At 36.9% G+C, this 26,307-nt stretch overlaps 1 protein-coding gene across 1 annotated transcript in view; it reads right to left on the reverse strand.

The window, feature by feature from the left end:
* Window positions 1-7,190: 7,190 nt before the first annotated feature.
* The window catches only part of NUDCD1 (NudC domain containing 1), a 34,735-nt gene continuing 15,618 nt past the window's right edge, over window positions 7,191-26,307 (reverse strand). The window contains exons 3-10 of the mRNA XM_054278712.1: window positions 22,479-22,664; window positions 20,517-20,697; window positions 17,747-17,932; window positions 15,107-15,314; window positions 12,872-13,016; window positions 11,479-11,604; window positions 9,594-9,753; window positions 7,191-7,958 (exon numbers count right to left, since the gene is read on the reverse strand). Of these exons, the coding sequence (XP_054134687.1) occupies window positions 7,666-7,958; window positions 9,594-9,753; window positions 11,479-11,604; window positions 12,872-13,016; window positions 15,107-15,314; window positions 17,747-17,932; window positions 20,517-20,697; window positions 22,479-22,664 (1,485 nt within the window). The 3' untranslated portion in view covers window positions 7,191-7,665. The remainder of the gene's footprint in view (window positions 7,959-9,593; window positions 9,754-11,478; window positions 11,605-12,871; window positions 13,017-15,106; window positions 15,315-17,746; window positions 17,933-20,516; window positions 20,698-22,478; window positions 22,665-26,307) is intronic.

Below are 26,307 nucleotides of genomic sequence, written 5' to 3' on the forward strand. Positions count from 1 at the left end.
GAAACATAGTATGTACAGTAGCTACAGAACAGCAGATGATATAAAAATAAAGAAGCTCATTTTAATCTTATATGTATTTCAGTCTTAACAGTAGCCTCAACCTTTTTTCTAAGTCCTTTTTAAAGGTATCTCCTCTGAATTTTTAAGCTGGATGCTGGCCAAGTGTTTTGTCTTTCAAATGTTTTTTTATTCATTCAGCTGGTTTCTTAAAGCACCAGCATGAGAACATCTGAACCCCAGCAGGCTCATATATATCAAAGCTTAGAATTATTCATTTCCCTAAGCCATTTGTAACCCACTGCCATATGGCTCTCTTCTCTCCTCTCCTCCTCTGCATGCATACAAACACATATGATACTCAATTTATTTAAAATGCATCCTTGTATTCCTCTGAATAATTTTCTCAGTTGGCAGTAATCATATACCCTGTCACTACTCAATTTTAATGGGAAAAATTTAAAACAGCTTTAAAGACAATGTACCTTCCTTGGCCTGGTTTTGAAAAATTGCCCTGAATCTGGGCTCTGTGCTGTCATCACAGGAATTGTAACCCACACCACAGCTAAAGGCACAGAAGTTTCCACCATTAAAATAGAGGAGGAAGTGAAAGCTGGCTCAAAATGGACATTTAAGCAGCACAGCTTAGCTATGGCTCAAAAAACTGCACAGTCTCTCTCAGAAACCCTTTGGACCAGATTTGCTCATACCTATCATACTACCTTTAAAATTAATTTCTTACAACTCTCCAAACTCATTCCCAGCATCTTTTAGCCTCCACTCCCCTGGCCCTGGAGACATGTTTAGAGTTTACCTGTGCACATAGATGAGGAAATCCTCCAGCAATCCCCCAGGGTGCAATTCAGCAGTTCCCTCTGGGCTGTTCAAGCACACTCCCATTGCCTGGGTGTGCCTGGGATGCACAGACACATTGCCTGAAGCCCAGGAGGGCTCAGTTTTGCTATTGTCCTGGTTTTGGCTGGAATAGAGTTAATTTTCTTCCTAGCTGTTTGTGCTGTGGTTTGGATTTAGGATGAGAGTAACTTTAATAACACACTGATTTAGTTGCTGATGAGCAGTGCTGACACTAAGGCAAGAACTTTTCAGCTCCTCACCCTACCCTGAGGGTGAGAGGGTAGGCTGGGAGTGCACAAAAATCTGGGAGGGGACACAACTGGGACAGCTGACCCCAAAAGGCCAAAAGAACATTTTATATCATATGGTGTCATGCTCAGCATATAAATCAGGAGGAAATCTGCCCATTGCTCAGGAACTGGTTGGACAGTGAGTAGTGAGCAATTGCATTTTGCATCACTTGTTCTGTACAACAATAACAACGTGTTGAACAGTGAACCTATTAAAATAACCTGACTCTGCTTTTCCCCGCTTCCTAAGGGAACAGCTGGCAGTCTAACCACGTTGCACACCAATTTGTCCCTGAAACTCAACTGAATCAGTGACAGATACCTTGCTGTCCCCATGGCACTAAGGACATGAGGCTTAAACTCTGAGGATATTGCATCTTTCTTTATAGCAGAGGAAAACATTTCTAAGAGCAGAAAGAAAAACATTATCTGAGTTTCTTTCTTTTTTTTTTTTTTTTTTTTTTTTTTTTTTTTAATTTTGGCTTTTTTTGTTTGATTGGGTTTTTTTTTGTCTTCTTTTTGTTAATTTGTTTTTTTTGAAAAGGCAGATTTTATCAGATGTCACATTGGATGCAAAGAGGCTCAAAACTGTGCTAACAGCAGCCAATTCTTATAGCTTATCACTATTAACTATATATTATGTAACTATAATTATATATATATATAGTTATATATATAGCTACTTCTATAGTTAATCTAACTATATTTACTATATATTAGAGGACTATTAACTGAATTTTTCAGACAGCAGCAACCACCTGGAGCTACACCAGGTAAGAAAGGACAAGAAGAATGACTCCAATCACACCAGCCTGCAGGTAGTTTTACTGATGACTTACCCTTGCCACATGCAAAGAAAATGACAACAGAGGAGGTCTTGGTAACAAGTTCTCTTTCTGTCGGATCCAGCTGCTTTGAATAGAGTATTGCATTTATCCCTAGATTTTAAAAGGGAACCTGTGTATGTTTTATCTTGCCTAAGCAAGCTTATTCTCCTGTGAAGACAGGCAGAGATCACAGTGATGGCTCCAGGGAGACCTTAGAAAACCTTCTAGTACCTAAAGGAAGCCTATGAGACAGCTGGAGGGACACTTGGGACAAGGACATGCAGTGACTAGGACAAGGGTAAGGACATTAAACTGAAAGAGGCAGGTTTAGATTAGATATTAAGAAGAAATTCTTTACAGTAAGGATGGTGAGGCCCTGGAACAGATTGCCCAGAGAAGCTGTGGAGGTTCCATCCCTGGAATTGCTCAAGGCAGGTTGGATAGAGCTCTGAGCAACCTGGTCTAGTGAAAGGTGGCTCCGCTCATGGCAGGAGTGTTGTAACTAGGTGATCCTCAAGGCCCTTTCTAACCCAAACCATTCTAGGATTCTATAATGATTCTGCACAGATTCCCTATTTTTACTCTTTTTAGAACCTGAAATTGCAACTCATGAGAATGTCTTTAAAGCAGCCATTTTTATTTCTGCTCAGATGGTCACCAACCCTTGATCAAACCAAGAGCCTGATTCCCTGGTCTCTATGACTCGGTGCATCCACCTTGTACCTCACACTCACATTTTAGATACCACATATGCAAGCATAATTCAGTTATTCAGAAAATTCCCACAAATTGCGCAGCCTTAAATTACCATAAATTACTCTACATTTATTACAGGAGACACATGCAACAGAAAGAATGAGTAATTCACAGAGAAAAATCATCAAAGGTCAATCAGCTGCAATTTCAGTGCTGAAAGTGACTGGATTAGTATTCAGTGTGTCTCATTTCTTTTCCCTCTAAACATCACGTATTTTGATAAAAAGAAATGCTTATCACATCTGCATCAATTCTGCCAACTTGAGGCATCTACTCAATATTTGGTCTCTGAGCTGTTTAAGTTTGGGTAAAATGAAATACTGAAATATCTCATATTTAATCCTCAGCAGAGGAAACCAGCACAGGATTCATGACTGATGTTTTCACATAAAGCAGTTATCGTGACATTACAACACGTCTGGCAGACTCATGAACATGTTAATAAAGAATCCAGACTTTGCTGTCAGTAAAGTTAAAACATTCTCCTCTCTAGCAGCCACCTCACCCTCCCCAGTGACTCAAGGCAGTATGAATTCATACGGGTGTGTGCATTTACAGATGAAAATACAAATGTACACACACACAAGTCCTGCTCATTCAGAATGCAACTAATACATTAAGAAATATATTATTGAAATACACTACTAGAAAGTGTATATTTATCAAAGCATAATGAAAGTCGTGTTCTAAAATGATTAATTTTTTAAAATTTGCTTTCCTGTGTTTTTTCTTGAGAATTCCTTGCAACTGGCATTAGATTGCAAAAATGCACTGGAATGCTTTAAAAAGGATATTTTGCATAGAGCATTAGATTGGTAAAGACTATGACAAATATTTTCCAGGTTTGCCTCTGAAACTGTTAATTAGATCTATTTTAATTGATATCCAGCTACCACTTCATGGCAAAGATCTTTGTGTAAAGAAAGTTTTTCAGAAGGATCTTAAACTTTTTATAAAGGAAAAACTATTACTCCAACAAACACTTCTCCAAGAAAAAGGGACTATACCTTGAGTTTGAAATGATTGCAATAGTCTTGATGAAAAGGCTTGCTTGATACTTGGCTCTTCTAAGTTGAAGGTGTCAAGTTATCTTTAGACCTTGCTGACTTTTATCCATAGCACAAATAAACACGTATTGCATAGGGAGGAGGGGAAACAAATCCCACCAGATTTCAAGAAATAGGTTACAAATGGCACATAGGACTGACGACACAAAATTTTAATCCAAAATTTTTATTATATGGCTAATATGTGATTGACTGCAGGCTTCAAGTTCATCTAATCTGCATAATGAGAAGAGAAAACATAAATTGACAGAAGGCAAGGAAATGAAGAAGTTCTAGCAACTCATTAATGAAAGAAAGCACAAAAAACTGAAATAAAATATAAGCTTTAACTTTACTTGTTACTCTTATAGGATCTGTTGTTTCATTAATGAAAAGCCACTATTTGACAAAGGACAGACATACAGAACAAATCCTTCCTATTTTCCTTCACTTTCCTGCAAAAAAGCACCCATGTTGAGGTAGGGGCAAGATCTCTCTCTTGCATCTAGAAGGGTTTGTCCCGATCATTTGCATTTTGTACATAAAAAAGACAGGATCAGAGGCACAGTGGGTACTTTAACACAAGAATACACCTGAATATTTATCAGCCCTCTCCAGTAACTACCTCTGCAAATTTGTGTGTTGGCAGAAATGGAACATTAGCAAGGCTGTACAGGGGATTTCACAGAGCTAAACAAGGAGTACATCTCTTTAAAATATCCACATTTTATACTTTGTATAAGCCTATTTATGATATGCTGAACAAATGAGCCTTAGTTGTAATTGAACACAGAAAAGGAAATGCTGATAGGGAGCGTCTCTTGGTGGCTTGCAGCCAATTTAATTGTTATAGAATGGTTAGAAAGGGACCTTAAAGATCACCTAGTTCCAACCCCACTGCCATGGGCAGGGACACTTCACACTCAACCAAGTTGCTCAAAGTCCTATCCAGTCTGATGCTGAACTTTGAAGGATAGGGCATTCACAACTTCGCTGGGCAACTTTGTCCAGTGTCTCACCACTCACACCCTAAAGAGTCTCCTCCAGTATCCAATCTAAACCTACTCAATTTCAGTTTAAAGCCATTATCCCTTGTCCTACCATGCCCTTGTCCAAAACCCCTCTCCAACACTCTTGCAGGCCCCCCTTATGTACTAGGAGGCTGCTCTAAGGTCTTCCAGAGACTTCTTGTTCCCAGGCTGAAAACCACAACTCTCTCAGCCTGTTGTCCTAGACAAGATTCTCCAGCCCTCTGATGACCTTTGTGTCCCTCCTCTGGACTTGCTCCAACCCGTTTATGTCTCTGTTATGTTGGGGTCCTCAGAGCAGGATGCATTTCTCCAGGTGGGGTCTCACCTGGAGCAGAGCAGAGCAGAGCAGAGCAGAGGGGATTCTCTCTCTGGACATACAGGCCATGCTTCACATGATGCAGCCCAGGACATGTTTGGGTTTCTGGGCTACAAGTGCACATTGCTGGGCCATGTCCATCCTCTGATCCACCAGCCTCCCAAGTCCTTATCTCCAGGGCTGCTCTCAATCTATTCTCAGCCCAGCCTGCTTTTGTGCTTGGGATTGCCCTGCCTCAGGTGCTTAGCAGCATGCTACGCAACAGCACTCCACGTTCCTCAAGGTAAAAAATAATTTAAATTCTAAAATATCCTTGACTTTCATAGAAGCAAAATAAGAGAGAGACTACTTGATACATCATTCCTGGGAAACATGATTACAAACACGAGTAACACCGAAAAGGGATGAACATTTTCCCTGTGTTCAGTTATTTCCAGATGCAAACAAGAACTCCCTTGAAACAGACACACATTTGGAATATGAGTTCTAGTCATTGCATATTGTAATACCTCTGAAGAGATAACCATTTTACTTGACTCTGTTTCCTCTGTTGCAGGAGAGAGCAGAGCATGTTTCCAGACATGTAACTCACAGCAAGAAGAATTTGACAAAGAACAGCTGAAATTCTCATCTATATTGAAACTGCCTGCAGTAGACCAGAAGTGACAAAGACACGTTGACTATGATTCCTTCACTCTTTCATTCCTCCATTTCCCAAATATCACATTCTTAACTCTCAGTCCCCAAATATTAAACCTCAGGTTACTAAGTAATATTCATATACACCTGAAAGCACTTAATTTATGCTACATAAATTAAGCTACTTTTTTTTTCCTACAGGATCTCTGCAGGAATTCTACCGCCTTGATTGACATTATTGGACAACAAATAAAACTTAGATGCAAAACAGTAAAAATGGTAATACATTCACTGAGCTTTTCCAAAAAGCATTTTCAAGACAGTTTTAAAAGGACAGAATGATAAGAGGTTTACAAATCTAGTCTGTTTTAACTTACCCAGCTAAAAGTGAAGCAAAGCTTTTCGATATTGGAAATACAATACAATCTTGCTGTGAGGAGAATGAAAATCATGTTCCCTGAAAAGCTTCTGCATTTGGATGGTTTTTGCAAGCCACAGCTGCTTGCCTCCCTCTTGTTATTTAATCAGTTCACTGATACAAATCTGCAGAGTTTACAAGAGAGTAAAAACAATCACAACTGAAGAAATACTTACTCTTCTCTCAATAGATTCTTACAGAGTTCTGAAATAATATTGGTAGGGAGATGCAAACTAAAAGGCTGCCTTTATTTGTGTCTCTCAGTACTTTGGTACCACAGATGACAGCACTTTCCTGTCAGTACACAACATATTAGGCATCCTTTGTTATGGATTTGCAAGCCAACTATGAAAAAACCCAACCCAGGGTAGACTGACTATCACAACCGACTCTTTGGTTTCAATGTATTGACAGTGCCAATTTAAAATAAGAAACAAAAATCTTCACATACAGCTATTCAACTCAACTAACCATACCAGTCTGTTAAATGCATCCTCATGGGCCTGAGCAAATTGCAAATTCTTACATTGCATATATAACATGTTTTGACTTAGGCATCACACACAGAACAGTTAAGTGACAATGCAGCATTTACAGTGGCATCTGAGGCAGAAGCAGCACCTCTGAGTGTCCCATCCCAGGTTACAAGACCAGCGCTTTTTCTGTCAGCCATTTTCTATTTTCTCATTGTAAATGAGTCACTTGAAATGAAGTATAAAGTCAAGTGAAAATGGCACAACTGAGAGTATGACAAGACCTTAACTAACAGCACTCGATGTATCACTGCCAGCTATGTACTGACCCTTACTTTGCTTCTGGAAGAAGCTATTAAAACGTATTCCAGAAATGTGAACAGACTTTACTGCAAGTATAAACAAGTCCCAAACCAATAATTTAAAATGTGCACATACAGTAAATTTGCTTCATTTTATTACCTGTATAAGAAACCTAATACCCCATTCATTTCTCTCACATTTCACTCAAAACTACTGAATGTCAAAATATCAAATCAAATATCAAAAGTTTTTTGGTCAACCATATTTGAACTGGAGATTTTTTTTCTTTATAATACATTCTACTTAGCATATCATATGCTTTTAACTCTTTATCTGACTACTTTTTTCATAGGTAAGCAGTGGCATTTAAAAACAGCAGTCAATTCTCAAAACTCAGAAGTATAGCAAATAAAGTCACTTGGAAAAAGCAATGCATAAATCTATTCACCTATGCAATAGCAGCATCTGACAATTACTTTGACAAAGATGTTAATGCAGAAGACATTTTCCCATAGCTCTGAAAAAACTTACTTCCATGGCAGCAAAGTCAAAAACTCACTTTCTTACAGAAAAATTCTAATGAAGAAATTTGATTCCCCTGTAAAACATCCCCTTTGTCATTTTCAGCAAATTGCATTGACCTTGTCAGATTGTCAACCTATTCACTTCTATAACAAATTGTTAACACAAACTACAGCAGAGCACACTGAATAATTAATTTCCAGAGTTCACCTTTATTAAAAACAAGGTTTTTGTTGTGAGAACAAATAATCTCTCACTCGTAGCTTGAAAGCCTAAGATAGGATCATTGGCTTCCAGGGTTGCTACCAGCTGCTTAGCAACCTGTCCCACTTGTCTTCCTTCCTTCCTGTTGTAGAGAACCGTGGCCAGAGGAGTCGGCTGGCGATAGATGAAAACTCTTCGCAAGCACTCGCAAAGAGCAGCGTAGGAGTAATCTGGAGCGCAAGCCATGAACTTCTTGTCTTGCTTTGATGCTTGGACATAACCTGTATAGCCCAAAACCAAGTAGAAGGGATAAGTAATAGATCAGTTTCAACAGAACTTTAACTGGCTGATAAAAACCCAAGCTTAACTTAAAAAATAATATGTAATTTGTAACAAAAAAACCCCAAAACAAACAACAAGAACAACCAACCAATAAAAGCTAACATCAACAAAAAAAACCCCAAATCACCAAACTACTCTTATTACATCAGCCAGTACTTTCTGAAGGGATGCATTAACCAGTTTAATACCAATATATAATTCCTGTGTACCTCATGTTAACAGGTGTTTTGGATACATATGTACAGCAAGATACTCTTCCCACATCTGCCTCCTCTCTGCCTCACAAGGTCTTTTGTTTTCGCAGCAGGATCATAAGGCCACAGACATGGTCCATATGGGTAATCCTGGCCCAATATTAGTGGTCTACATAGAATAAATCTCTTCTCTCTCCTCATCTCCCAGTGTGTAATTAATTTAAAAATTAGGATTTCTGAGCCTATCTAATGTTGAACAGACACTTAAAACTTGTTTTTGGTTTAGAACTCACTAAAAAAAAAGTTACTTTTTAACACACTGTAATTTCTGTTAATATTCACTCAGAAGGGAAAAAACCCTCCCTTTTCCACTTTCATTTCAGGACTCTAGTATCAAATTGATTCAATTCAGACTGATTTCCTTTCACACTTCTGTAAAGTGAACTGAGATGCAATTCTGCAAAGTGATCTACCACCTTTCTGCAAGTATTTCCTTCCCTGTTAGAGAAGTTATTTGCTTCACTTCCATTGAAAAATGCAAGCCAATGGTTATCACATGGGTCAACAAGACAGGAAAAATCTAAAGGTCACTTATTAAAACACCTTACCATAAGATTACACAGACCTAGACACATGATCAATTAACTGCAGCTATTGCCCTGACAATGTCTTTGTGAGTGTTAAGGTAGTGATTTTGCTTTTCAGTCTCTAACTCAAGTCACTTATCCAAGGAACTCTCCTTTTTACTATGCAGTTCTGTGCTTACATTCTATACATGGTCTGAAAAGGCTTGTTTTCCTCCCAGGGCACAAACATGTAATTTCTATGTTCTCTTATTTCTAAAATCAAGCTACTGTTGCTGTTGACCTCATGTTAGAGACAGAAATAAGATGAGACACTTCTTTCTTTGTGCCTAATAGCTGAATTTTTATTGCACACAGTTCATTTTTACATGGTATCCAAGTGGTTAACAATCCACTGGAACTCAGTTTACTGGTCAGTAAATAGCCAGTGTACATGTCCACCAAACCTCCCTCTTTCTAGACAGTTTACATATTTCCTTCACAGATTCTCGTGGGATAGACTTCTTGTTTTCACAGGTACAAACTCTTTTCTTACAAAAATAGATTGTTATGCAAACTGATTCTCATTCTTATGATTCTTTTCTCATAGCCAGAACAGCAAGGTCTAAGCCATGTCTTAAAAGGCCTCTCTTCTATAAGGTTTTACCTATGTGCAACAAGCTACCATGCTGCTACCAACAGAATTATAGAAACTTTCAATTCAGATTTACTAAAGTGAAATATCAACAAAAGCCATACCAGCAGCATTCACATAGAAAAGTCTCAGATGTGTGTGACACAGAAGTTAATTTCTTACCCAAAGCATTAAAAGTTGCAATGTGCTCCCACATATTCTCTGGTTGGTCAGAGTGAGGCTGCCAGAGAAGAGCATCTACATCATGCCTCAGGCAGAAGCATGGCATTTCTTTGGGATTCACAACAACTGAGAAAAGATACTGGTTACTTCCAAGATTAATCTGAAAACAAAACAAATACAAAATATTGATTCAAAGCACAAATAGCAGATTCTGTTACACATACTGCCAAAGTTAGATGATCAACAGTTTTATGTTTGTTACTTGACAAAATGTTTGAACACATTATGCTGCACCCCACTGATCAACAGTGCAATACACCACAGGTGCCTTACACATTTCAAGGAGATGCAATTAAGTTTGTTGGAGTATTATTCAGAGAAACATTATGTCCACTACACAAGCAAATGAGAATGTGTTTTGTGCAGAAATGGTTTTCTAGGATAGATTCTAACCTACAACTTCTCACGTAGGAGAGAAAAGATTCTCTCTAAGTAATAACATCTGGTTTTCTGCAGGGCTAACAGGGAAGGAAACACTGTCCCTCCCAGGTAAAAGCTGGCAAGCACTGAAACAAGGATTAGTTAGAATACTAAAATGATGAAATATCAACATTTTTTAATTTACTTGCAATCAAGTAATTACTAAATTTCAGGTTAGCACACTCTTCAATAAAAATGTTTTTAGGAGTTGTAGGTAAAAAGCTGTACGAGCCCCATTTCCGAAGGAAAAGGTCCCATAATTTTAAACCCAAACAGCTTGAAAGAAGAACTAAATCAAAGTGAAAATATAGTCCTGTATGCTGAGGAATATACTGAAACACTCATATTTCTACATACTCTAACAAGGACCAAAACTGCAAGTTCCCAGAGAAGAGGAACTTGCAGAAATTAGTATTTCCTACCCACAGCAACTGTCCTTTGACCATAATGCTTTAAACACATTAACCTTTGAATTACTTTTATGCCACCCATTTTAAGAACTCTTTACAAGCACCCTGGAGTTCAAACTTGCTCCACTATGTCTTGCTGCCTGCTAGAAAGCAGCCTTTTGTGATGCACAAAAGCACCCCTTTTGCGAGGAGCTCATGTTCCTCCTGGTGTGTGAAATGTCTCTGGGGTATTTCTTACCCTTCAGTGTGAGAAGCAGTAGTTTAGGCTGAGTTAGTTAGAAATTTATCCAGTCTGGTCTTGAAAATATCAAGGACAGAGGCTGCACAACTTACTAGGCAACCCAAACCATGCTACAACCACGATGTAGTTTTTGCTTTCATCCAGTTTCAAAAAAAACCCCAAAAGACCCCAGAACAACGAGTTAATCTGTAATGTTTTCATATGATTTTGTTGTTTCCAACACTAGGCAACAGCCCAGATCAAATCCTAGCTTACTGTTAGTCAGGGTTGCTTACAACTCAGATTAAGCTCGTTAATGAAGCATTCTGCCCCCAGTCTGTTGTTTTCAGTGTGACTGACAAAGAAGTACTATATAGTGATCTATGCTCCAGCTTCTTAGTAAAAAAGGTCAGGTTTCTACCAGGCTGTCCGAAAAATACTGAGGAAAATGCAAACAAAGTAATCTAAAGAATTTTATGGCACTGAAAAGGACCCTTTCCTTATAATTCCTCTGATATAACTTTGTTTTTTCAAATGGCTCACTTGTGAAAGCATATGTATTTTTTTTAATGAGAACAAAAGGACCTTTGTTTTTATATTAAAATGACATTGAAGGACATATATAGATTGACATTTTCTGTTGCTACTGTGATTTGATATTATGGGAGAAATTTATGCGATTTCATGAGTCTACAGATTTTTGTACTGATAATAGAGGTCAATTTCCAAACAAAAAAAGTTCTAAAGTATTTCTATAATAATTTGCAGTACGTACTATATGAGTGATTTTCGAGCTATCACCATCAAATCTGCACAAGCTTGCGCCATCTTCAAGAAAAGCATCACATTCTTCTAACTCTTGAGCATTACAAGGTGGCTTTTCCTTATCAGGGTTTGGATTCTGAAAAAAAGAATGAACTACACTGAAAATCAATACAATTAAAAAAAAATTAATCCTTTTTACAATTAAAAAAACAACTTAAAGAACAATTGAACATGAAGAATTATTTGCATATCCATACAAACTGAAAGATTAAGATATTATGTAATTACTCAAAATTAATAAAACTATTTCTGCTGTGGAGGACAGCAGAAGTGATAGGTACAATAAAATCAATTTCAGTTTGAGGAAAGGTACATATGCCACTAAAACCTGGACTATAAATTCCAAATTATTCCAAATAATTCTCTAAGTAGCAAAAGCATACAATCCTGAAAACATATGCACATTTAGTAAATGTACATCAATGTAAGCTTGTTTCATCTTGCCGTCAGTAATGCAATTAAAAATGGATTAATTAATTTTATAAGCAGCTCTAAATACATGATGCATTTTAGTTTTGCTATTAATTTTGATTTATTAAAATCTATTTTAAATTAATGAAAACTTATTATTAAAATGTCATCACTTTAAGCTCAGTAGGAAGCGATTTACACAATAAAAGAAATTCAAAGTTCAAAAAAACCAAGGTCAAAAGATATATTGCAATATCTTGCTCACAAATACTGAGGTAGAGAGAAGTCAGTCTGAAGTACTACATAGAATTTGTTTTAATAACACTTTTCAGCCTTACTAAAAACAAAGTAATAATCCAAACCTAATACATCAAAAGTCACAGGGAGACACAATTCACAGGTTTCAGATGAGATGCCATTTTCTAATTAAAAAGTATCAAGCAAATATCAGCTAAAAATTACCTTTCACTTTAAGTAGCCTTCCTGTATAACAAAAATGCCAGAAAGTTCATGAGCCATGTTTATAGTTTCCTAAATTTTCCTTTTAAACATGTCATTTACACTCTGTAGGTCAAGTACAGTATCCTTAGCATGACAGTAGAAAAGTTTTGCTAACTTATTGATAAACAAGAAACAGACAAACTGCCACACCCTAAATGGTGGGAACAAAGTTTATTTTCAGTGTTAAATCAGGCTTCTGTTTGGTGCACAGACACCATCATACAAGTTAAATTCAGTCCCCCTTGAAGATGGTTTCACTGTTCAAAGTACATTCACAACTCCAGTGCCAGTAATTTGTTACAGTTTCAATTAAACATGAATAAACAGAAAAAGAACTGATGACCTGAGTCAACACAGTGCAAATTAGGCAGCAAGAAAAGACAACATGCAAAAGCACAAGAATTTTAAGTGTTTGATTCTTGACTCTTTACCATTACTTCAGAGGTAAGATGCATCAGGCTTTCAGCTATTTCAGAGCACTGGGAGGGGTCCATAATGAATTCCCCTCTTGTGTCACCAATGATTAGCTCTGTCCACCGACATCCCTCATTTTTCTTAATCAGAGAGATTTCCAAACTAAAATGCAAAGAGAAGACAAAGAGTAGCACATCAAAACACTACATCCATTTGTCAGATTAGTCAAAAAGCTCTAAATGTAAATAAGAGCACTTCTCCTCAAACTGAATTAATAAGGAAAATCACATAGCAGAAACCATTAGCATTCAAATTATAAAATAAATTATTCTAACAAAAATATTCTTAAGAAAAACAGACCAAGGATGTAATTTCTAATACACAAACCTCAGGGTTTTCAATGTAAGCGTAATTTATCCTGAAACAGTCTCATTAAAATATTTAAAATATGGCAGGAAATCACTTGTACAGCAATCTATTAAAAGACTGTCAGAATTTTACTACAGAGGTTTATTTGAAACATAAGCAGGAGTTCCTAGGGCTACTTAAGTGTGCCCTACCTCTAAATAACATCTGGGACAAAAAGATTTGTATTTTATAGACATCAGGAATAATACCTCAACTAATCATCTATACTGTCTTTCTAAAATAATATCTCAGAAGAGATAAGATTTCCATAACAAGTAAAAAACCCAACAACTACAAAGAGAACCCAGTATAATCACTAAACTATTGGGAATAACTAATTAAATAAATAAAAATAAGACACAGCCTGATGCACCAACATGGTAATTCCATTTAAATACTGTGTTGGACAAACACACAGATATAATGGTAAAACTGAAGTTAATTTTATCATACTCACTTTTTAGATACACTTACAGGTTCTGCAGCAATGACAGCTGTAGTGCTCCTGACAGAAAACCATTCAAGTTACTAATTACTGCACCATAGGAGCAACTATTCAGTGAACTCTGAAACAATTTCACTGGTACTAGGAAGAGCATTCTTTTACAGAAGACATTTGGAGCAAGTTTTTAACTTTTAATCAATAGATTTATATCACTGTTGCAGTATGAACATTAAGAACTGAGTACTACTTATTACACTGAAGTATGGATTACCCTTTCTCATGAAAGTAAAAACCTGATATTCATAAAATAACACTCACTGGAATGAGTAATAAAAAAATCAAGTTATTCAGCTTGTAAAAATCAAGTTATTCAGAGTTATTTTTCAGCAGGATATCTAAAAACCAACAACCTCACACATTTTAATCACAGTCAAATTTTAATATACAGTTATTAATATACAATTTATAATAGTACAACCTATATAAAAATATTAGTCCCTCTAATTTTTTTTGAGAATTACTGTCCTTTACAGTTAACCTTTTGGAAACTGCAAAAAGCCAACCTTAATCACAACTCGAAGGGTAGCTTTTGTTTTAGATAAACAGCTATGAGCTGTTGAGTGGATCACCTGGTGGTGTACATGTTTCTTCTTGAGTTCATTAAAGAGTGTGAATATCTCTGAGATAACCAGACCAGCGTGGGTGAGTGAATACATGGCTCATTTCAGGCAGAGTATGAAAACCAGACAATGCACTAAGAAAAACCAGATATGTTTCAGGGAGCTCTGAATTATTTTTTTGCACCCTCTCTATTCTTTCATATTTTTATTTCAGAATTAAAAAAGCCTAAAAGTTACTTTTTAAATAAAAGCAGGAACATTTCTATTTGAGGTCTACAGCATTAGTTCATACAGATTAATTTTCTATAATTCACATAATATATTTTTTTAGGAAAATATATTAAGGAATTTATAAGTCATGCCTAAAGAATTTCAGTTGTATTATTACTAAAATGCTTGTTTGTAGAAAGTAGAAGAGAAACTAACACATACAACAAGGTACATTCAGACTAATCAATCTTGAAATATAGTGAAAAAAAATTGTTGAACCAATTAAGTTTACTCTTCTTACAAATCTATGTTTAACATTTCATACTGGGTGGGGTTTTTTCCTGAAAAATAACTGCCAAAGAAGGGATTACTTTCACAATTAGATAAAGAAAAACAGTACTGAGACAGCAAAGGCCAGTGAACTGTTTTCAGGAGAAAGAAATTCTTCCAAGAAGGGACGTGGAGTGTAGCATTCAATGAGACCATCTCAGAAGGGTCAGAAGTCAGATATGGTATGTGTTATAAAATCAGTTCCTATCAATAAAAAACCTAAAATTTATATAGAATACCTTTTGTCCTCTCTAATTATCCATGTGCAGCTTTCATGGTCCACAGATGAATAGAGCTTTCCTTCCATCAAAGGAGGCTGGTCTTTTAGTGTAACACATATACTATCAGGGGAAAAATGTATTTTTATGTCATCTCTCGTGATGTCTTGAGGCACGTGAACTGTTATGGTCACGTCATCTTCCGTCTGCTGCCAGTAGTAGAGAGGGTCTACAATTGGAAACATGCAGCAAAACACAAACTAGGTTACAAGGATTACTGGATTCCACAGCATTCAGTGCTGAGACACATGGAATTTTCTGAAAGTGTGTTTTTGAAAAAGTGGAAGTTAACTTTTACTCTGAACAATTTAAACAACATATATTCTGAACATTAAATAGAGAAACACCTTTTTAGTAATCAAATCCGTTTGTGTCCCTAATTTGGAAAGTAATTTATATTCATGTCTATATTCAAATATGCTGATAGTTATACAATGGGCATTAATTGTTACTCTAAAGCTTACTGTAGCACTAAAAAATTGGAGTGCAAAATGTACTTAAATACAATGAAACATTAATGATTAATAATGTGGTTGAGGAGACATCAAGTGCAGTATACTGAGACACCTGAGTGCATCCAGAGGAGGCAACAAGGCTGGTGAGGGGCTTGGAAACACAAGCCCAGTGAGGAAGCTGGGGCTGTTAAGCCTGGAGAAAAGGAGATCAGAGGTGACCTTATCACTCTCTACAACTGCCTGAAAGGTGGCTGTGGTCAGGTGGGGGTTGGTCTCTTTCTCCAGGCAGCAACTGACAGAACCAGAGGACACAGGCTGCGCCAAAAGAAATATAGGATGGATATTAGGAAAAAGTTTATTATGGAGTGATAAAGTACTGGAATTGTCTGCCCAGGTGGTGGAGGAGTGGTAGAGGTGGTGGAGTTGCCATCCCTGGATGTGTTTAAAAAAAGACTGGATGTGGCACTCAGCACCATGGTTTAGATGAGGTGTTAGGGCTGGGTTGAACTTCATCATCTTGAAGGTATCTTCTAACCTAGTGACTCTGTGACAAGCTACTGCATGCTGGAAGTACATATAATTCAGAGATGTGAACATTTTTTCTTATATATTTTGCCAGAAGCTATGCTGACTACTCAACAGAAATTATTTTATAAGACTAAGCAGTCTTAATCTGCCTCAGCTAATGGAGATGAAAGAGAACTGCTTGTCCAGAGGTAGAAATTGACTTTTATTATTGTGTTTAGAAGCTGTCTGATTACTAAACTGCTAGAAGAAATGGCCTTTTAAGATAAATGTTTATACAAAAGGAAAGCTCTGACAGCATGAGGGGTAATGCACAGAAAACACAAATACAGATGAATATATTTTCTAAAAAGCAATCCTGTACAAGTTACCTTTCTATTTTGAGAAAAACTAAAGTATGGGTTCCCCTTGAAAGCTCTCAAGTTGTCAGAACCCAACCCAAGATTCCACTTCATACCAGATCAAAACTTCATACCAGCAACTGCGACTCTGGAAGGACTCTTGCCCTGTTGCCCTTTGCCAAAATTGCCCTGCTTGCAATGGATCAGTCACAGGTGCTTTAATTATACTTCCCCAGAAACTATTACTGGGACATGACAGCCTTCAAAATTGTGAACACTGACACAAACTGTATCTGATATTAAAAATCCATTAAGCCTGCAATTTTATATAACTGTACAAATAAAACTGGAGCCTACATTAGGGTTAGCAAAAGGCAACTGCATTATGGTGCTCAGTGCTCTGAAGAACTCCCTTGACTCAAGATTTATATGCACAGACTATTCTTAATAAAATTACATGTACAATATCACAGTTGTCAGTGTTTAACATTAACACATTCCAGAAATTTGATCCTTTTGTATTGTTTTCCAAAGAGATTTTCACACTATTGGCAAAGATTGTGCCACTATCCTTAGATAGAATTTGTTAGAATTTGTTTACTAACCAATGCCTCATATGCAGAAACAGAAATCAAACACAAAATAATCCAACATAATTGCATAAACATAGACATTACAGAGCCTAGTGATACTTAGAAATAAACAACTCTATTGATAGGTTTTTACATACTAAGTTTTGTTTTGAAAAACAGCAAAGAAAAAAAGTATGAATGCATTTTGTTGAAGATTTTCTGAACAGCATTCCCACTGGAGCAAATAGAATCTTTTACAGGAGTCTCATTCTTTAAAAAAATTTTCAAAATAGTTATTTAAATTTTAGAGAGGCAGGAATAAATTACATATCAAAAAAACTTTCTGATGAGTAACAGTTTGGGGAAGAAGACTGGTTTCTTAATTTGAGTACTTCAGATAAATGCCTAAATGTAGGCATTAGTAATCCAACTAATATCAAAAACTCATTATACATCTGCCTGCAAAATATCTTTTTCTTTAAGACAACAAAATTCTTTAAGTGTCTCCTGTCCAAAAAATTGCACCTGATATAGGTTTATGCACAATAAAACTGCCACAAGTAAAAGCAAACAAACAAAATCAATCTGTCTATAAGATAGATATTAAAAACTTTCATTGCTAGAGTTTCCTAACAAATGCTAAACCAACGATATGCCCTAAGTCAAAGAAGAGAGCAGCTTATCATAACCTGTCAGACTAAGTCTTACCTTTCTTTTCATTTGATACTTTTGCATCATCATTTTCTTCTAATTTGTCACTTTCACTTTGCATAAACGCGAATGGTTTGTGGGAAACAATCATTAGACCATCTCCACTTGGCTCTATTGCTGCATAATGGGGGACTGATTTTCCTTGCAAAACTCTCCTTTTAATGATTTCGTATCTATGATCACCTAAAAATAAAATTTTTAAAAAGTCATAATATATTTCTAGAATACAAATTATTATCTAAGGAACATGTTACATTTAAAAATACTGTGCAATCCTACCTGTTAAATTACAGTACCATGGTTTTCCATTTCCATTCTAGATTAATCCAGTTGTACTGGATTAATCTGAGTTTTATTCTTACAATGTCTTTGCTGATCACAGCTAGCCCAGCACATTCTCTGTACAAATAATATTTTTATTGTAGAGAACGTCAGAAGAAAGCTAACCATGTCACATTTTCTGAATGTCATAAGGCAGCATGGTAGTTCCTCACTTCAAGCTTTTACAGCAAGTATTCCTAAAAGTTTGGTTAATGAAAGAAAACCAGCTTTGGAAGGGTACACCTTTGTTACAGTCCTCTGAAGTACCACAGAAGATATGAAAAGACCTAACCACTGCCCCCATTATGACTTATTTTCATCCTTCCATTCTTCTACTCTTTGGTAACACAATAGTGGTGAGTGTGATCCCTTTGTCCAGTCTGCCAAACAGGGCAGAGAGTTCACATTTGTTGGTGTCAAGAGATATACCCATGTTTTAAGGCTTTGCTTTGATGAAGCACAGATTTTGGTAATTTAAGAAATGGTTTGCTGCTTAACTACTTACTTTTACTAAAATCTGATTTGATAAATTGCATTCACAGAGAGAGTTTCAAGAAAAGGCAAGCAACAGCAATTGACTACTGATGAAAGAGATTGTAGAGTATTGTAATTCCTCAAAACAGCTTTTATCTTTGAGACTGGTTCATACATCAGTCTGATTTGTGAGATGTTTGTTTAAATGAAATAAAAAATTATTTCTCTCTTCATAATTAAAGATTGCTTTGAATTTTGTTATTTGCATCTCTACTGACAGTCACTTCAAACATTTTTTGTTCCCTGGAAATGCTGGAGAACTGGCAAGACTTTTCGAAAGATTTTTAAATCCACTTTTAGGGATTCCAAGAATATTTGTCATAAGTTATAAAACACACAATGTAAAAAAGAATTTTTTATGAAAGTGTACAGTATTAAAAAATATAATAAAAGTCTGTGTTGGTGCTCTCATGAGTAACAGTCTTCAGTTCTATACTGACAGTGTTAATGATTTAGTTTTTACTCTAAATTATAAACAGTAATGTTCAGAGGTTTCTTTCTCTTTCTGAGCTTGCCACAAAAGCATAAGGCATTTAGTCTTGTATGGCTTTCTGAGAAATACTTCCATCATCCAAGGTTTCAGAGCAGGAAACAACTAAACCACTGAGGGCAACACAGCTGGTGAAAGGTCTGGAAAGAAATGTCCTGTAAAGACTAGTTGATGACTTTAGGCTTGCCTAGTTTGGAGAAAATGAGGCTGAGAGACAACCTCATTGCTGCACAGTCTTCCTAGGGAGAGGAAGTGGAGACTGAAATGCTGAGCTCTTCTTCTTGGTACCCAGTAACAGCACATATTGGGAATGGTTCAAAGCGGCACCAGATGAGGTTCAGACTCGACATCAGGAACATTTATTTCCTCAGAGGGAAGTTAAAACACTGGAACAGGCTTCCTTGAGAGATGGTCAAAGCCCCATCTAACAGTGTTTAAGAAGCATTTGGACAACGCTTTTAACAAGGCGTTAACTGGTCAGGCAGTTGGACTACATGGCAGTTGTAGGTCACTTCCAAATGAACTATTCTATCCCATGCTCTGTTATCCATACAATGTATGTAGGAGATGGAAGAACATTTGGCTAATAACATCACAGTAGGCCTCAACTCTTTAGTTCAATAGTTAAAGATCTTGTTTATGTCAGTACCAAAATTTTATTTATTGAAACATAATCAGCAACACCCTATCAGTTATTCCAAGAATGTCTATTAACTTAATCCACACAACTTTAAATCAGTGACACATGAGGTCTTGTATCCTTCATTAAAATAATGATATTTAATGCACATATATATAGTCATATTGAATAATTTGTAAAGCTTTATTAGGATAAAATATTAATTAATAGGTATTAATATACTAACTAGTATGTTTTCAATGTGTTGGTCTAAAATTAATGGAATAACTTCATACTCCTATTGCAGGAAAACGTAGAATATGCAGTATTTATTTTTTATGCTGCAGGTCTTACATTTATCTCATACTACTTCCAACTCCAAACATCATTAATTGGAAGCTAAAAAAAAACAACAGCAACAAAAAAACCAACCAAAGACCCATATCCAGCTGTACAATATTTTAAAAAATACTACAGACATTAGTTAGAGATAGTTCCGTATAACCTCGATTGTACAAGACCAAGCTAAACAGAAATTGTATTTCATAACATTCAAGTAAAGTGCTATCCTGTTTTGTAATTATCTTAATGACATAAGTGCAAAACTTTACTTCCTGTTTTCCAAATATCTGTCAAAATTTAGGTCTACAACCAATAACTTGATCTGAAAATATAAGAAAAAAATACCTGTGTAAAAGAAATATCAGAACTTGTGGGAAAATAACTTCTAAGACAAAGACTAAAATTATGATTTTTATTTTTTTAAACATTACTCACCAGTAATATAAATGTAAAACACTTACCCTCTTTTCCTTCTGCAATTGTAACCCATTCCAAAGTAACATGAAATCCACTTCCTTTTGTATCCAGTTCATCTTTTTCTACCCTAAGCAGCAGCACAGCTAGTGAGTGTGCATCAGCTTTCACAAATGAAACACTGTGTGCTACAATAAATGGACTTCCTAGTTCTTCATTAAACACAATCTAGAAGACAAAAACATAATAAAAAGTCAGACAGTTAAAGCAGGAAGCCTTGCTCTTTTACAGAAAGCAGGGAAGAGTTTTGGTGAATGTCAAATTAGTAACAGTTTGTCTTCCACAAATCTCTCTGCCAACAAGAACCCACAAATGTCACACATTTCTGGTTCCTCCTTATGTGGCTATCAAGCTACTGTACTGAAATGTTTTTAAACATTATTGTTTATATTGAACAGCCATTGTAAGAGCTCATTAAACAAAGCACAAAGATCCCCAAACCTATCTTCATTGTGGCTGCTAAGCACTGCAATAAACAGAGGTACAGCAACTGATGAGAACAAGAGGGTCCATAAACATTGCCTATCAACTGGGCAAACAGTCTCATATTCAAGATGAAAACGCAGGCACTTCCCCAAGGCTCTCACTAGTTCTCTAGATACTCCAACGTTCTGAAAATCTTTGTAGACCCTGACTACATGTCTACATGTCAAGGAATGTAGAAGGAAAGGACCATAAAGGACTTTTATGTCTTCTTTAAGGAAAGAAGAAGACAAAGGTCCAAAGCATCTTTGTCAGTGTTCAATCACCAAATGTGCCATTATTTAGCTTTGCAAGAGATCCCATTTTCCTCCTCTATAAAGTAAGAAACAAAAAGCTATAATGAAATGAAGGAATATAATATTCATGTTCAGGAGAAGCTAGGGTAGAAGTTCTTGAATTTTTATTTATGTACATGGATTGGAAAAGTCCCTCCAATATCTGAATTAGGTAAGCAGAATAACTATTACTGTCATACTGAAAGGCTATTAGGCACCACTGTGAATATAAAATGTCATTAATTATGAACTTAAAGTTATAAATTTCATTAATTCATAAAAATTATTTATATAACATGAAAATTATTTCATTAATTTTATACAGAAGGACTCAATATCTTATAGCATGAAACATTTGGTACCTATAGCTACAAGTTTGAAATCTAAAAACCATGTATTCCAGCTTTTTTCAAAAAGTACTCATTCAGCAAAAAACTGAAGATAAAAACAAAATTAATCCGAAGAACAGAGAAGAAGAAAAGAAGCATTATTTGCTAGAAGATTAACACATGAAAATGAAAGAACACATGAAAGGATAAATTACAAAGAATTCAAGCTGCAGCAGTTGAATGAGTGTAGACTCAATCTGGCTGTTACTGAAACCTGATAAAGTTTGAGGATTTATAGGGTTGTGATATTACTCTAAACAACTCTAAACCAGTGCATGCTGTACATACTCAACAAGTCAATTTAAATGATGACAGAACTTCAAATATAAACCTTGTATTTTTGTTACACTGACTTCTATGTAACTTATTTATGTGTCAGCATTCTCACACAAAATAAAAACCAGATGGTATTTATTACCAAGGATCTAAAAAAAGGATGATCAATTTCCTTTACTGAACTCTCAAAAGATGTAGAGAAAGGAGCTAATCCATCATGTTGAAATCTTCCACTTCAGTACATACACCTACATTTCTGTCAATACTAAAATATCTGTGGTTTCTTAAGAAACTACCCTCTAGGAAAGAAAACAGATACAAAATGAAGGCACTTTTTACCAGATTCATCTTCATAAACAAAAAGGAACTAACCACAGACCATGAGACTCACAGCTTCAGGTAGAAATGTAACAACTGTATTTGCTGTGTCCAAGCAGAATAACGAACACCATTATTAATGTAGCTAGATAACTTTGACAGGGATATATCTACAGTTCCCAAATATGTTATTTATTGCAGGACGTACCTCCCACTTTTCAGATGCACTGCTTCCACGCTTGCCTGATTTAATTAAATACAGTCTTCCTGTACCATCAGAGAGGGTAACCCACGTGGAGGATGAGAAATGCATTGAGGCACACAGGCGATTATCACACGCAGTCAAGTCTGTAGGTAGCCTGAAAACTTCTCTTGGTTTTTGCAGAGCAGTGTCCTATAAACAAACAGTCAAGAACTAAGACTTTATGAAGTGTTTATTAATTTCAGTAAAAATTACAGGCAAATTAGGAATAATAAATCTCAGTAGATATGTACCAGTTTTGTGCATCATTGAGCATATTTGGAAAAAAGTGGGCAGCAAGCATAATTTTCACTTATGTGGAAAAGGTGGTGGAAATTCATCAAATTGAATTCTATGAGTGTTTTCTAACTGGTACTTCAGCACTGTTTTTCTTCAATTTTAAGCAGTAACTATATTTTGCATTAGAAAAGGCTTTAATTTTCCCCTAGCATTTCCTATATAACAATCACTTAACTCAAATAATTCTAGTCCCAGGAAAAATGTGGAGACTTAAAAAGAAATTAAAGCCACAGAATTGTACTCAAACTAGTACATAAAACTCACCTGTAAATTTAAAATAATTTTAGCTTATTCTGTTGCACAACTGTAAAATATAATTTCTGAGCTTTTCTAGAGTGGTCACTTTATTCAGTAAGTTAAGAGAAGTAACAGCTACGATTAGCCAGCAGCCAAAAGCTGTGCTAATTCCTACCACATTTTCAAATAACTTTTCTATCACATTATTATTATTATTATACTATGGAATTAAATCCAGTTGGTGGCCAGTCACGAATGGTGTTCCCCAGGTCTTAGTACTGGGGTCAGTCCTGTGTCATATTTCTATCAATCATCTGCATGAGAGATTTGAGGGTACCCTCACTTAGTTTGCAAAAGACACCAAACTGGGCAGGAGCGTTGAGCTGCTGGAGGGTATTTAGGCTCTGCAGAGGGGTCAGGACAGGCTGGACTGATGGGCCAAGGCCAGTGGTATGAGGGTCAACATGGAAAAGTTCTGGGCCCTGCCCTTGGGTCACAACCCCAGGCAGCACCACAGGCTGGTGGCAGAGTGGCTGGAAAGCTGCCCAGTGGAAAAGGACCAGGAGTGCTGGTCAATAGCATCTGAACATGAGCCAATGTGTGCCCAGGTGGCCAAGAAGGCCAATGGCATCCTGGCCTGTATCAAAAATAGCGTGGCCAGCAGGATTAGAGGAGTGACTGTCCCTCTATGCTGGGCACTGGTGAGGCTGCACCTCACGTCCTGGGTTTATGTTTGGACCCTGCGCTATAAGAAAGACACGGAGGGGCTGAAGTGTGTCCAGAGAAGGGCAATGGAGCTGGGAAGGATCTGGAGCACAAGTCCTATGAGGAGCAGAGCAGCTGAGGGAGCTGGGGTTGTTATGCCTGGAGAAAAGAAGGCTCAGGGAGGAGTTTATTGGTTTTCTACAATGACCTGAATGGAGGCTGTAGCCAGGTAAAGGTTGGTCTCTTCTCACTAATAACAAGTGACAGGACAAGAGGAAATGTCCTCAAGTTGCTCCAGCAGAGGCTTAGATGATATTAGGAAAAATTTTCTCAACAGAAGGAAACAACCCTATAAAACAGGCTGCCCAGGGTAGTTGGTGCAAGCTGTCACTATCAATGGATATATTTAAAAGATGTGTGGATATGGCACTTGGGGACACAGTTTAGTGATGGACTTAGCAGTGCTGGGTGACAGGTAGGACTGAATGATCCTAAAAGGCTTTTTCAACCTAAACAATTCTATGATTCTACTACATGTCAGGATAAGCTTATCTGGCATCCTGTTGCAGTGCCACACTGCAATCTTTTTTAAGCTAAACTACAGATAGCTTTGGAGCAGGAATAAACAGAGACACTAAGGTGAACAAATTGCACAGATGACATAATTCTTCAGTGAACAATCAACACATACACATTTTAAAAAAATTATGCATACCACTACATTTTACAAAAAGAAATCAATTTCCTACTCTGTTAACGTTACACAAATTAGCTTGATTCAATAACAGTGCAAAATGGATGTTAGATTAACAATTTCATCTGTATTTCTAGTAATTGTTCCCATAAGTCTTGCTTTAGTTCTGTGTGGTGTTCTTAAATTTCTGATAATTCTAACAGAAAAAAAACCTGCTTTCATGCTGAAAATTGGATTTCCAACTGTTTTCATTAAGTACAGTGGCATGTCTTCCAGCATATCTTTTAAGGATTATTCTTAATCTTCTGCCTTCACTCTCACATACAGCTCTTTCTTTGCTGAATAAGGCTTTGTGACTGACTTTCTGCTCATTATGTGGCTCATGGAATGTCAGCCATGCTGCTGCCTGCTAAGGATTAAGATTTACCCCCATTTTTTGTGTTGAAGTAATCTCTGAATACCCAAGAAGCTTGTTAGGTTAAAAGAAAACTCTAACAAAATCTTTATGATTTGAAAATAATTTGGTTTCACAGTTTAAAAAACAGTCAGGACATGCTTTATTAGCAATACAGCTTGATCAGCTACTTATGAAATAGATCAGGCAGCAGTATTAAGAGCACAAACAAAACATCCTCACAGAAAAATAGAAGATGGAAACCGGACATTCAGCAACATCACAGTCACATCTCTATCATGTGTTAAATAACTGAAATAGAACTTAATCATTTGAAGTTTTTCAACTGAACTAAGAAGCTGTTAAATAAGATGGGCTGGCAGTCTGTCAAGTGGGGTCCCTCAGGGATTGACACCAGGCCCCACACACTGAACATAATAAGGTTCCTGGATGATAGGATTGAAAGCCCCCTCACCCCATTTGCTAATGACACTGAACTAGGTGATGAGGTAGACATGTGTACCTACAAGGGAAACACATGTGGCACAGAGAGCCAGAGAGCCTGGAAGAGTGGGGCAGCAAGAACACTGGGAAAATAAGCAAAGAGAAGCCTGGTCCTGCACCTGGAATGGAACAACCAGAGAGCTCAGAACAGGCCAGGATCTCTGTGGCAGGGAGAAACCCTGATGAAGGGGACCTGAGGGATACAGGGATAACAAGCTGACCATGAGCCACAGGGCAATGCGGCAGCACCGAAGGTAAACTGGATCCTGGGCTGCATCTGCACAAGTATCACTAGCAGAGATAAGAGATGTCATCATCCCACTCTACCCAGTGGTTGTCAGGCCCCACCTGGAGTAATGTTGAAAGACATGGAGAGATTGGAAAAGGTGCAAAGGACAGCCATGAACACCATCAAATCACTGGAGAATCTCCCCTGTGTCAGAAGATAGGAGTTAGGCTTCGTCTCCCTGGAGAGGATTCAGGGGAGACCTCATCAAAGTGTTCCAAGGCAGCCACAAAGAGATCAGGAGCTCTCTCTTCACAAGAAGCCATGTAGAGGAGACAAGGGACAACAGCTAAAAGTTGCATTAGAAGAGGTTTCATCTAGACATAAGAGAAATTTTTATAATGAGAACAATCTGGAACAATCTGGAGTGGCTGGAACAACCTCCCCAGGGACATGGCAGAAACTCTACCACTGGAGTTTTTCAAGACAGAACTGGACAGAATGCTAGATAACCTGATCTAGGCTCCTTTCACCATGAAAGCTCGGACTACAGGATCTTTTTAGATCCCTTCATCTGGGCTGTTCTAAGATTCTAAAATAAACAAAAAATATAATTTAAAAAATCCAAACCCACACCATATTCACCACCTTGTCCCTCTTACAGATTCATAGACTGCACAATCTGATCTGCACTCTTCAAAGACGTCTTCCAGTAATAATAAAGAAAAACAATTCC

This window comes from Melozone crissalis, unplaced genomic scaffold (assembly GCF_028551555.1).
Source record: "Melozone crissalis strain CALT ecotype California unplaced genomic scaffold, PUWL_Pcris_2 ptg000002l_1, whole genome shotgun sequence".
NCBI lineage: Eukaryota > Metazoa > Chordata > Aves > Passeriformes > Passerellidae > Melozone > Melozone crissalis.